A 14,727-nucleotide genomic window follows, 5' to 3' on the forward strand; every position below is an offset into this window, starting at 1 on the left:
TATTTTGTCCGATGGGAGACTATTTCACAGGACAAGATTTTGTCCGATGAGAGACTATTTCACAGGACAATATTAACATGATCTGTTTTCTCCCCTCTTAAATAAATAAACTTGATAGTGAGAAGTAATGATTAAATGGTCAGTGAAGACATACTGATAATTTATTTTAGGATGCCTAAAAATCAAACCATTATTTATTTTTGTTTTGTAGATCAGTGTGGCCTAATGATATGTTTGGACAAGGAAATGAAGATGATATTTTATCATTACTAAACATTTACTGTGCTTATCAGGCTGAGAAGACTTCTGGTATGTAAAAACTGCTCTTTCATAGTTATAATATAAAAATTAGAAGATATGGTATGATTTCAAATCAGAAAACTTTTCAATGAATACCAATGGACAAGGATGTTTACATCTGCATGTCATTTCACAACCTCAAGTTGATATACACAGATAAAAAAAACGTATGTTTTAGGAAATTTTTGTGCTTTTCCAATCTCCATTATGCTGGTGATAGACATTTAACCTGATATACAGTTGCTTATCATTAATACAGCAGCACAGCACATTGACTTAAATAAAAAGAGTATTATATTCATTATGATGTGAAATTTTAAAAATGTATTTGCTGAGTTTGGACCCTGATTTCCCAGTTAAGTGTGAGAGGGGATGGTGCCTTATGGACGCATTTTCTTGTTTATAACATTCATTTAAGATACCTGATCTCTTGGTTTAATTTGCATTCTGTAGGAAACAGGCAAATGTTTATTTCAGTAAAAATTTCAGTTTGAGCTATATTTGAGTTGAAGTTTGGATTAAAGTTTTAGTTAGATGTATTTTGCTCTTTGAGGTAAGAGTCACAATTTGAGTTAGACTGTGAATTATTTGAATATTTTTAACTCTTTTTATAAAAAAGGTAAGCATTATGTTACAAATACTGAACAGATTAAATGCAAACTTAGTTGGGAATAGTTTATTTTTACTCCTATCTTACATCTGTATATCTGTACGTACATCCCGAAATTGGTTTCCATGCTCTAATTTTAGTTTGCCTCAACCAAATGTTATGAAACCTATACACAATGCTTATTACCACAAAACTCAGATTGAGTACGAATTTGAATAAAGTCACTTTTACCGTTCTAGAGTTATGTCCCTTTACAAATGGAAAAATTGCTGAATTTTTCGTTTCCGTTCTCTTAACTTAAATTTGCCTCAACCAGGAACATATATATTGACGGGACTTGACACTACCTGATTGTAGTCGATTTTATCGTCGTGCCATAGTTAATAAAGATACGATACAGAAACGGACATGTGTTAAAAACGGACTCGCTATTATCCTAATAATTTCTGATATTACCAATAAAATGTCATTCAAACTAGTTTTATAGTGATACTAGTGTATCAAACTTGTATTCTGTCAATTCAAATTTGTTAAAATCGCAAGCATTTCATCACAGAATTGTGCAGAATGCAAAAAAGGTAATAAAAAAAATGGCGGCCATTGCCGCGATGATTTACAAATTCCCAAACTATTATAAAACACTTCACATCAAATAAATCAAACTTATTTTGGTAATGTTATATGACAAAATATATCTACTAAATGATAAAACTTGTATTTATTTACAATTAGAGTTATGTGGTTTATTTGTTGAGCAGTTCTGATAGTTTTTCAGTCAGACGCTACCAAAATCCGTAAATCTCGGGAAGTCTCGGGGAGTCCGAGATTTTATCAATTTTATACTGAAAAGCGTATCAGATTCATTTCCCGTTAGATATACTGTTCCCAGCCTCAACCAAATGTTATGAAACTTATACACAATGCTTATTACCACAAAACTTAGATCAAGTACGAGTGGGTAGCGTCACTTTTACCGTTCTTGAGTTATGTCCCTTTATAATGTTATATGCAAGCTGGGTCATTATCTGTGTCCCAGGGACACATTCCCCATTTATTTTTTTGCAGAAACTATAGTAGATCTTGTTAAAGAGAGAAACTTTGATCAGCAAGACAAATCAATCAAATGATTGAAACCTTCAGTTGATTCTCCTAAATGATGATTTTTGTCTTGCTTGTGATGGCGATGGCGTAAACTATTTGTTTAAAGCTTTATATTTCAGAAGGTAGAAGACCTGGATGCTTCATTCCTTGTATACAATTGTTCTTGACCACATTTTCAAGGTTCAGCGACTGCTTGTAAAAAAATTATGGTGTTTTTGTCATGTGAATTTCTCACTTAATAGGATAACTATATTTGGTACATGGGTTCCTTGGAAGGTGAACATGTCGTCAGACAGGGTTCGCCTAACCTCAACCACATTTAATGAACCCGCGGTTAAGGTTAAGTTTACCTGGTCAAGTCCGTATCTCAGATACTATAAGCAATAGGTCAACTATATTTGGTGTATGGAATGATTGTAATGTGTACCATTTGTCTGACTGGCAAGTTTCATATGACCTTGACTTCATTTTCATGATTCATTGGTCAATGTTATTTTTTTCTGATTTGGTCTATTTTTCATTTGCTATAAGCACTAGGTCAACTATATTTGGTGTATAGAATGATTGTAAAATGTATATGTCTGTCTGGCAGGATTCATCTGACCTTGATCTTATTTTCATGGTTCATTGGTCAATGTTGAGTTTTCATGGTTTTGTCTGTTTATCAAATAATATAAACAATAGGTTAACTGTATTTGATGTATGAAATTGATCATTGATACTGTTAATTCTATTTGAAACTTGTAGTTAAAACTTCATATTATAGGCTTTCAACATAAATTCAATCTGACATGATAAGTAAAGCAGGTGAGACATTTCAGCATGTGCACTCTTGTTGAACAAAGGTTCACAAAGGGTCAGTATTGGCTCTAAAATTCCTCAAAAGTCTTCATGGTATTTCATTAAGAGCAATAGGTGTTGTTATTATAAAAATATATTGTTTTAGTCATTAGTAAGAAATAATCATAATTTATTTTAACATTTGAGTTATTGCTTATTTTCACTTTTTTACAGTTTCTGGAGTATTTGTATTAGTGGGACTTGAAATTGATCTTTCTCCAGTTTACACACAACTGATGACATTAAATACTCACACATCATCTTTGGACAAGATTGTTACCGTAGAGGACATTCCTAAGACACCTGATTCTAGTTCTTTGTGAACTTGAAGATGACCTTGAACTCAGAATAGTTTGGATTCATTTATTCTATGTTTACCATTTTTCTTGGATTGAGGGAAAAATGAAATTTAATAAGAAATTTAAATTTCATGGATTACCTACTTTAAAATGATGCAACTTGCTGTTACATATATGTAATATAAAAATGATAGTTATTTCTTGGATACTAAGCATATATATGTAATATAAAAAGAAGCTTCTTTATCATATACCGAGCATGTCCAGTTCTGCATATGCAATGATACTAAAGATGAAAGGCATTTTTCAAATCAACAGAATAAAATATACATTTTCAAGTGCTTATCAGCCAGGCATGACTTCACATTATAAGTTATATGGTTCGCTACTGACCCCCTACGGATCCATAGAGGGTTAGTAAAATCCATAGGGGGTGAGGCCGAAGGCCGAATCCCCTATGGATTTTATTCACCCTCTATGGTCTGTAGGGGGTCAGTAGTGAACCGTATAACGAATTTATCGCACGCGATACTTTTTCTGCAGCGTTTTGTAGAAAAATAAACAATGAAATACAAAAACAGCAATAGATGACGTCACCATTAACAGTAGCCGTGACGTCATGAACCCACTATGAAATTTACTAACCCCCTACGGATCCATAGGGGGTCGCCACATGACGGCGTTAAACCAATCACAACATAATAATTTACCGGCGGTGCGATAAAGTCAGTTAATGCAGGGTTGTCAGCCTGGGTACATTTGTAGATCAGAAGTATATGAAACACACTGAATACATGGCCTATTCTATATCAACTCAGGCTGATATTGGTCAAGGGGTAATAGTTGAGTTAATATGGATAAGGCCATGTATTAATCTTTATATAATGATAATATTTTGATACTAGAATAATGTGGAATGAGCAGATTATAAGACCATAAAATTTTTGCATTCGTATTATGTTATGGCGATGTCGTCGTCAGAAGACATTTGTCGTCCGAAGACATTTTGGTTTCCAGGCAATAACTTGTATATTAGTGTATGGATCTCTATGAAATTTTATCACAAGGTTCTATACCTCAAAAGGAAGGTTGGTGATTGATTTGGGGGGTCATGGCCCCAAACGTTTAGGAATTAGGGGCCAAAAACAAGCATTTTTCTTTGTCTGCAGAAGACATTCTGGTTTCCAGACAATAACTTGAGTATAAGTGTATAGATCTCTATGAAATTGTAGCACTAGGTTCCATATCACAATAGGAAGGTTGGGATTGATTTTGGGGGTTATTGTCCTAGCTGTTTTGGAATTAGGGGACAAAAACAAGCATTGTTCTTGTTTCAGGACAATAACTTGTGTATTAGTGTATGGATCTCTATGAAATTTTACCACAAGGTTCTATACCTCAAAAGGAAGGTTGGTGATTGATTTGGGGGTCATGGCCCAAACCGTTTAGGAATTGGGTGCCAAAAAGGGGCCAAAAACAAGCATTTTTCTTTGTCTTCAGAAGACATTTTGGTTTCCAGACAATAACTTGAGTATAAGTGTATGGATCTCTTTGAAATTGTAGCACAAGGTTCCATATCACAATAGGAAGGTTGGGATTGATTTTGGGGGTTATTGTCCTAGCTGTTTTGGAATTAGGGGACAAAAACAAGCATTGTTCTTGTTTCAGGACAATAACTTGTGTATTAGTGTATGGATATCTATGAAATTTTACCACAAAGTTCTATACCTCAAAAGAAAGGTTGGTGATTGATTTGGGGGGTCATGGCCCAAACTGTTTAGGAATAAGGGGCCAAAAAACTAGGATTTTCTGGTTTCTGGACAATAACTTGAGTATAAGTCTATGGATCGCTATGAAATTGTACCACAAGGTTCCATACCATAAAAGGAAGGTTTGGATTGGTTTTGGGGGTCATGACTCTAACCGTTTAGGAAAAAGGGGCCATAAACAATACATTTGTAACACTGGGTATAAATTGCTTATTTCTTGACCAATTTCAATGGGGTTTATTTAATACAAAATCTTGAATTCTTGGGGTTTTTTAATATGCTGAATCTAACGCTGTATTAAGAATTTGGATTTTTAACCAGATTTTTGAAGGATAAATCAGTTATTGACTTGGGGATGTACGGTGGGCGGGCGGCTGCCATACATTGTCCGTTCATTTACATGAAAACACTTCGATGAAATTTTTTCAAATTTTGATATGTTGTTTCCTGTGACTAAAAGAAGGTCAAGTTCAATTTTCACGACTTAAACTTTTCTCGTTCTTGAATTTTGGACCCTTTTAGAAACCAGAAATTTACTTATTATTTGAATGAGTAATTTCCCTTTGAACAGAAATTTATAAGTTTATGTATAGCTGAGATGTATAGATAGTCTATCAATGATTGGTTATGTTCAATTGATTAGTCAGGAGTTGTCAGAAATTTATAACTATTGTTATGCCCCCGCCGTAGTGGAGGGAGCATTAAGTTTTACCCTTGTCCTTCTGTACGTACGTCTGTCCGTACGTCCCAAAGTTGGTTTTCGTTCTCTAACTTAAGTTTGCCTCAACCAAATTTTATGAAACTTATACACAATGCTTATTACCACAAAACACAGATCAAAATTGAATTTTGGTGGCTTAACTTTAACCATTCTAGTTTTAAGTCATGTGTGTTTTGAAGGTAGATGTCACAGTTGTTATGTGGTATTTTATTTTTGTTGTGTGTGTTAATGTTAAATTTTTACTTGATCCTGTTTGGGTGTCCAGATTTGCAAATGTCATTTTCATTAGATAATAATCTATTTTTATTAAAGGATATATTTCATTACATTACATTGTGTAGATAAAGTTGTTGACATTGACTGATAAGTTGCAGATAAGATATTAGTTTGTGACAAATGGAAGAAAAAATATTGGGAACTATTAATTATATTTGATAATAATTTGAAAACATCATATCTAATTTTAGAGAACAATTTTTTAGTGGTGAAATCATATCTAATTTTAGATTTGCATTACTGGTTCATGGAAACAAGTTTGAGTTATTTCCTGTTGAACAGAAATTGTTTTAATTAATAAGTATTTTATCAAAAATTGAAGTTTTGGGGTTCTTTGATAAGCTGATTCTAACAATGAACTTAGATTTTGGATATTGGACCATAATAGGTAAATGTCCAATTTCAATTTTTTTAGTTCTTTGACCACATACATTTTGTGTCACAAACCTATGCTGTATCAAATATTCAATCACAATCCAAATTCATGGCTGTTTTAAGCTTAAATGTTGTGTCCATACTTGCTCAACTGTTCAGGGTTCGACCTCAGCAGGAAAATCCGGTTTGCTGTCACTCTGACAGCCTCTTATTGGTTTTGAATTGGTCTATATTAGGTCTAAAGTGTCCAAAATTTAACTTTGTTTGATTTCATCAAAAATTGATTTATTGGTGTGCGTTGATATGCATAATCTAACCATGTATTTAGATTTTTAATTTTGGGGCCTGTCTTCAAATTGGTCCACATTAATGTCCAAAGGGTCCAAAATTAAACTTTGTTTGATTTTTGAAAAATATAATTCTTGGGGTTCTTTGATATGCTGAATGTAACTGTGTATTTACATTTTTGATTTTGGGACCGGTTTTCAAATTGGTAGAGTCCAAAGGGTCCAAGATTAAACTTTGTTTGATTGTAACAAAAACTGAATTTTTTCGGGTTCTTTGATATGCTGAATCCAAACATGTATTAACAGTGTTCTCCTCAGGGCCTGAAAGGACCGCGATGTATAATTTTTTACCGTGGTGGTATTCTTCTTACCGCGATGTATTATATTTCTCCGTGGTGCTAAAATTTTCAGTTAAAAAAATCGAAAATCGGTAAAGTTTTAAACGACTTGTTAAATCTTTACCGTGCGGTATAAAATTCCAGGTGAAATTTGACCAGTTCAAACCAGTTCAGATCGGTCTCACTAATTAGCGACAAGAAGAATTTTAGCGACAAGAAGAATAAATTTAGCGACAAGAAGACTATTTAGCGACAAGAAAACTTAATAAAAATATTATTAAAAAAATATGCATTGACATTTTTATTTTGATATACGGAAAGTAAAGTGATTTTCATTTTTTTTTTAAATATATTGATAGATATTGATAAATTTCCCTGTCATAGTATGATATTAATTTTTACATGTTCTTGTGTTTTAGAACAATCTTGAATCAACTTTAAACTATGCGTACACATCATACATATCGTTTGATAAGTCAATACCCAAATAAAATATTCACGTTTTAGTAACATTATCTTTTCTGGACACTGATTCACGTATAATATGCATTTTGCATGAACTTGATGAAGTCAGTTTATTATATTTTAGACAAAGAGAGTGTTAAAAAATTTATAAAATAAATATATTATTGTTGAAAGAAATTGTTCAGATCACAGGCAAACCTCCAAATGTTATCTTGACTCGTTAATTTCTTCATCTATCAATATAATAAAAAAATGAAAATCTCTTTATTGCTGTCAATGCATATTTTTTTTAATATATTTATTCTAATAATATTTTTTTAAAGTTTTCTTGTCGCTAAATAGTTTTCTTGTCGCTTCTTGTCGCTAAATTTATTCTTCTTGTCGCTTCTTGACGCTTCTTGTCGCTAATTAGTGAGACCCGTTCAGATTGTTTACACGACGTGATCGATTTACCTATAGGTTGCAATTCTGTAAATACAGACAATGCAATTTCCCATAGGAACTCCCTTTGCGGCTAAAACTGTGACACTTTTACTATGAAGTTTCGTGAAAAATAATATCCCAGAATGGAAAGTTTATATGCACTACTATTTTATTCAAAGGTCAAAATATAGGGCTGTGCGGCATATTTTCAACATTTATATGCCCTGAACTTCTAAGAGTTTAAACTTATACTAAAATTCTATACTACCCTTACCTCCATTTTTGGACCTCCTAAGAATTAAAATTTAGTCGCTACCATGTTTATTTATACTGGTTACATTCCCAAGTGATGTCTCTATGAGATGAAACACAGAGATCATCAATGGGAACCAGTACGTTAACAAATTAACATACCTATGAATATTAAATATCTCCCCAAAAGAGGCGTGGTTTGAGAAACAGCTGTATTTACAAAGTGCAACCTATACAAACATTTATTCAAATAGAAAACTCTCTAAAAACACTTTTTCTCACAACAATACTTATTTATCAGAATTATAGCCTTAAAGAAATCACTGCATATACTCTAAGTCTCCTTTTACAGTACATTTTATACCCCTACCCCTGTTTCAATTTTTTAAAGATTTTGAAAACAAGACTCTAATTATTGCCAGCTTACCCTATGTGCATGTTTTCTGACATGAACTGTCTAAAACCTGTTTGAAACTATTCTGATAACAAATTGAAAGCATTTTAGAATACTATAAATGTTTTGTTTAGTAGTTAAGCATTCCAACATTCAAGATTATACAAAGTATCCAATCCTGCCTGTGTCTCCAGTCCACATCTTACTGTATGCCTATTTGTCAATGAAAGTTCACAATTTTTGCCTCAAATGGTCAGTTTAGAATTCTTGTCACAACAGTATCATCCCTAACCATATATCTAACATAAGTTAGTTAATATATGTCCTAGAAGTGTTTAAACAAAGGCATATTTGCAAAAGTTGTATTTATGAAGATATCAGTCTGGTGCATAAATTCACTAAAAGTTTGATTGAAATGACTGCTTACATCTGATTTTTGCATAACTTCCTAGCACAGTTATTGTTTACTTTATAAAAGACCTTTAAAATAAAAAAATCATAGCATTTACAAGTTAAATTATCTGTTTTATGACTCAGGGGTAGGCATTTTCCTCTGTTTTTTGCCCCTGGGGCCTCACATTTCCTAATTTTTTTCCCTGTTTCTAGCAATGTGAAATATTTACGACATATTTAGGATAGAACACACTATTGTAAGTTTTACTGAGGTCTTTTTGTAATTCTAGCTTGTACTTTTTTATGCCGCAGTCACAAAAAAGCACATTTAGGCGTTACGGCTTACTTTTGGGTTATCGACAGGACAAAAACACCCCACCAGAAATATTTAGGAAGGATCAATGAGTTGCAATTACTGCGAAGAGTAAATATAAGCACTTCTAAACAATTTAAATTACAAATAGGCATATATTATGAATTTATTTTGAATTCAGGGCTTTAAGTAAACCATGCATACTGTAAACTGTGAATTTATGCTGAGTCATCATAGTTAAGGCCCAGGATTTTCTCAATCTTCATGAAATATTTATAAAACTTCATATTTGAGTTAAATTCTTTAAAATCTCTGAGATAAACCAGATTTTGTGAAATTCTGTATGTTCTATTTTTTAACCCTATATAGGTTGCAATTCTGTAAATACAGACAATGCAATTTCCCATAGGAACTCCCTTTGCGGCTAAAACTGTGACACTTTTACTATGAAGTTTCGTGAAAAATAATATCCCAGAACGGAAAGTTTATATGCACTACTATTTTATTCAAAGGTCAAAATATAGGGCTGTGCGGCATATTTTCAACATTTATATGCCCTGAACTTCTAAGAGTTTAAACTTATACTAAAATTCTATACTACCCTTACCTCCATTTTTGGACCTCCTAAGAATTAAAATTTAGCCGCTACCATGTTTATTTATACTGGTTACATTCCCAAGTGATGTCTCTATGAGATGAAACACAGAGATCATCAATGGGAACCAGTACGTTAACAAATTAACATACCTATGAATATTAAATATCTCCCCAAAAGAGGCGTGGTTTGAGAAACAGCTGTATTTACAAAGTGCAACCTATACAAACATTTATTCAAATAGAAAACTCTCTAAAAACACTTTTTCTCACAACAATACTTATTTATCAGAATTATAGCCTTAAAGAAATCACTGCATATACTCTAAGTCTCCTTTTACAGTACATTTTATACCCCTACCCCTGTTTCAATTTTTTAAAGATTTTGAAAACAAGACTCTAATTATTGCAAGCTTACCCTATGTGCATGTTTTCTGACATGAACTGTCTAAAACCTGTTTGAAACTATTCTGATAACAAATTGAAAGCATTTTAGAATACTATAAATGTTTTGTTTAGTAGTTAAGCATTCCAACATTCAAGATTATACAAAGTATCCAATCCTGCCTGTGTCTCCAGTCCACATCTTACTGTATGCCTATTTGTCAATGAAAGTTCACAATTTTTGCCTCAAATGGTCAGTTTAGAATTCTTGTCACAACAGTATCATCCCTAACCATATATCTAACATAAGTTAGTTAATATATGTCCTAGAAGTGTTTAAACAAAGGCATATTTGCAAAAGTTGTATTTATGAAGATATCAGTCTGGTGCATAAATTCACTAAAAGTTTGATTGAAATGACTGCTTACATCTGATTTTTGCATAACTTCCTAGCACAGTTATTGTTTACTTTATAAAAGACCTTTAAAATAAAAAAATCATAGCATTTACAAGTTAAATTATCTGTTTTATGACTCAGGGGTAGGCATTTTCCTCTGTTTTTTGCCCCTGGGGCCTCACATTTCCTAATTTTTTTCCCTGTTTCTAGCAATGTGAAATATTTACGACATATTTAGGATAGAACACACTATTGTAAGTTTTACTGAGGTCTTTTTGTAATTCTAGCTTGTACTTTTTTATGCCGCAGTCACAAAAAAGCACATTTAGGCGTTACGGCTTACTTTTGGGTTATCGACAGGACAAAAACACCCCACCAGAAATATTTAGGAAGGATCAATGAGTTGCAATTACTGCGAAGAGTAAATATAAGCACTTCTAAACAATTTAAATTACAAATAGGCATATATTATGAATTTATTTTGAATTCAGGGCTTTAAGTAAACCATGCATACTGTAAACTGTGAATTTATGCTGAGTCATCATAGTTAAGGCCCAGGATTTTCTCAATCTTCATGAAATATTTATAAAACTTCATATTTGAGTTAAATTCTTTAAAATCTCTGAGATAAACCAGATTTTGTGAAATTCTGTATGTTCTATTTTTTAACCCTATATAGGTTGCAATTCTGTAAATACAGACAATGCAATTTCCCATAGGAACTCCCTTTGCGGCTAAAACTGTGACACTTTTACTATGAAGTTTCGTGAAAAATAATATCCCAGAACGGAAAGTTTATATGCACTACTATTTTATTCAAAGGTCAAAATATAGGGCTGTGCGGCATATTTTCAACATTTATATGCCCTGAACTTCTAAGAGTTTAAACTTATACTAAAATTCTATATTACCCTTACCTCCATTTTTGGACCTCCTAAGAATTAAAATTTAGCCGCTACCATGTTTATCTATAGGGAAGCACTAATGACAGGACGATTGCCCGGATAGTGACAGGACGATTGACCGGATGAGATATAAATAGTCATAACTTTTTTGTTATTCGGTAGATTTTTTTAATATTTGTAGACCTTAGAGATATTAAACTATATTTTATGAAAATAAAACAAGTTAAATGAAAAAAAATATTTTTGAGCAAATAAAGTTGACCGGACGGTTTTCACACTCGCCGATATACGCTATACATACATTCAACTGGTCGACAACAGGTGTTAATATCTCTTTTGTTTTACAATATTTGTCGATGAAATTAAGGAATCTGTGAGAATAATAAATATATAATACGAAAATATAAACTTTATAGTAAACAAAAATGTTTTTCTGCAAAAAAAAATTGACCGGACGGTATTGACATTCGCCGATGTACGCGTTGATTATATTGAACTGATCAAACAAAGTGTTTATATTTTTTTTGTTTTACAATATTTTTACATGAAACTAAGAAATATGTGAGATCAATAAATATATGATATGAAAATATAAATTTTATAGTAAAAACAATTGTTTTTCTTCAAAATAATTTGACCGGACAGAATTAACATTCGCCGATAAATGCTTTAAATATATTCAACTGATCGACAAAAAGTGTTAATATTTTTTTTGTTTTATAATATTTTTTCATGAAATTAAGGAATCTTGGAGATCAATAAATATATGATATGAAAATACAAACTTTATAGTAAAAAAAAATGTTTTTCTTCAACAAAAAAGTTGGCCGAACGGATTTCACATTCGACCGATATTTGCTTTAAATATATTGAACTGATCGACACAAGTGTTAATATCTCTTCTTTTTTTGCAATATTTTTAATAAATATATTATATGAAAATATTAACTTTAGAGTAAATAGTTTATATTACTTTAGAACAAATGGAATTGTATATTTGTTCAAATAGTAAAAATTGCGGCAACAAATTATTAGCCGACCCCTTCCGTCTGCCAGAATTATTCTGCCCCCTGCTCACCAACGGGGAGGTGGAAGTGGAAATTTCAAAATTACATCGTTATTACAAACAAAAAATTCTAATTGCCAACTGATTATATAAGGTAATTCAATTAAATGTATTTGATGTCTCAGGTGTGAAAACTTTAATGACATGTTATTTGGCTTGATTGGTGATTACGACAAGTGTCTAAATTAGATTAATCTAATTAAATATAAGTACTTCTAGTGAACTCACTCAAATCAACATTTTGGGCTCAAAGTTTTTACTATAAAGTTTTTATTTTCGTATAATATATTTATTAATCTCACAGATTCATTTATTTCATGGACAGATATTATAAAAAAAAAAAGAAGAGATATTAACACTTGTGTCGATCAGTTCAATATATTTAAAGCATATATCGGCGAATGTTAATTCCGTCCGGTCAACTTTTTTTGCAGAAAACATTTTTTTTTTACTATAAAGATTAAATTTTCGTATAATATATTTATTAATCTCCAAGATTCCTTAATTTCATGGACAGATATTGTAAAAAAAGAAGAGATATTAAAACTGGTGTCGATCAGTTCAATATATTTAAAGCATATATCGGCGAATGTTAGTTCCGTCCGGTCAACTTTTTTTGAAGAAAAACAATGTTTTTTACTATAAAGTTTATATTTTCATATCATATATTTATTGATCTCGTAGATTTCTTAGTTTCATGTAAAAATATTGTAAAACAAAAAAAATATAAACACTTTTTGTTGATCAGTTCAATATAATCAACGCGTACATCGGCGAATGTCAATACCGTCCGGTCAATTTTTTTGCAGAAAAACATTTTTGTTTACTATAAAGTTTATATTTTCGTATTATATATTTATTATTCTCACAGATTCCTTAATTTCATCGACAAATATTGTAAAACAAAAGAGATATTAACACCTGTTGTCGACAAGTTGAATATATGTATAGCGTATATCGGCGAGTGTGAAATCCGTCCGGTCAACTTTATTTGCTCAAAAAAAAATTTTTCATTTATTTTGTTTTATTTTCATAAAATATATTTTTATATCTCTAAGGTCTACAAATATTAAAAAAATCTACCGAATAACAAAAAAGTTATGACTATTTATATCTCATCCGGTCAATCGTCCTGTCACTATCCGGGCAATCGTCCTGTCATTAGTGCAACCCTTATCTATACTGGTTACATTCCCAAGTGATGTCTCTATGAGATGAAACACAGAGATCATCAATGGGAACCAGTACGTTAACAAATTAACGTACCTATGAATATTAAATATCTCCCCAAAAGAGGCGTGGTTTGAGAAACAGCTGTATTTACAAAGTGCAACCTTTAATGGCTTTATGAGGTTAACCTTTGTTGATTGGATTTAATCGATGTAATTAACACTTGTAACATGATTCTTTTGTGTTTTAATTAAGAGATCATAACTTTATGATCGTAGATACTTCACTCACCACCTGACAAGTCGGCAAATACTTTGTACACAAACCGTGTTGACCCGATAGTTGTACACACGACGGAACACATTTTGTACATTATAAAGTTGGCTCATTACGTATAATTGACCATTATACACTTCTCAATACTTATATAATAGTATTATATATGTCTCTGATTAAACCATGGCCAAATTATCTTTAATTTTGACATAGATTATATTGCATGATATTCCGGTTTCAAACTATCATAGTATCTGTCAACAAGTGATTCAAAGGGGACGGATCACATAACCCAGTTAGTTCACATAGAATATCCAAGATTATTTACAATTAACTGCAATCTATTCTATTTTATAAATAAAATGCATGACTGTACCTTCAAACTGGATATCAATATCCATATGATAATTAATGAATAACAGAAGTGATTTGCAAATTTTATCCATAAGCACATGTTTAATCTATTTATATCTACTTCCTGTCATTTAGGCGGGAAAATAGGGAGACTTTGTTGTTGACATTGAATACGGTTACTAATAGATCTATAGAACTAGGATAAATTTATAGATTTAGGAATTCTTATTAAATGGATTTAAATTATTAAATAAAGATTTAGATTTCAATGCAGTATTAAGTCTGTATCTATGTTTAATTATCACTAAAGACAAGAAAAGTTAATATTTACATGAAATCTATGGCAAAATGTTTTGAAATTTATGAAAAATATCTTTTTATTGAAATTTAAGATAGAAACTGGTTCAAATAATAAAACAATATTT

At 31.5% G+C, this 14,727-nt stretch overlaps 1 protein-coding gene and 1 long non-coding RNA gene across 3 annotated transcripts in view; one reads left to right on the plus strand and one right to left on the minus strand.

Annotated features, from left to right (window-relative positions):
* LOC127716465 (protein furry homolog) overlaps positions 1–5,058 on the plus strand; it is a 631,222-nt gene extending 626,164 nt beyond the window's left edge. For both annotated transcript variants that reach the window (XM_052222678.1, XM_052222679.1), the window contains 2 exons: positions 212–309; positions 3,026–5,058. In XM_052222678.1, coding sequence (XP_052078638.1) covers positions 212–309; positions 3,026–3,174 — 247 coding nt within the window. In that variant the 3' untranslated portion in view covers positions 3,175–5,058. The remainder of the gene's footprint in view (positions 1–211; positions 310–3,025) is intronic.
* Positions 5,059–7,765: 2,707 nt separating this feature from the next.
* Positions 7,766–14,277, minus strand: LOC127716527 (uncharacterized). The gene is made up of 2 exons (XR_007988978.1): positions 13,769–14,277; positions 7,766–8,218 (listed from the first exon to the last, which is right to left on the minus strand). It is a non-coding gene; the product is annotated as an uncharacterized LOC127716527 (long non-coding RNA).
* Between the last annotated feature and the right edge of the window lie 450 nt (positions 14,278–14,727).

Source organism: Mytilus californianus, unplaced genomic scaffold (assembly GCF_021869535.1).
Source record: "Mytilus californianus isolate M0D057914Y unplaced genomic scaffold, xbMytCali1.0.p SCAF_9, whole genome shotgun sequence".
NCBI lineage: Eukaryota > Metazoa > Mollusca > Bivalvia > Mytilida > Mytilidae > Mytilus > Mytilus californianus.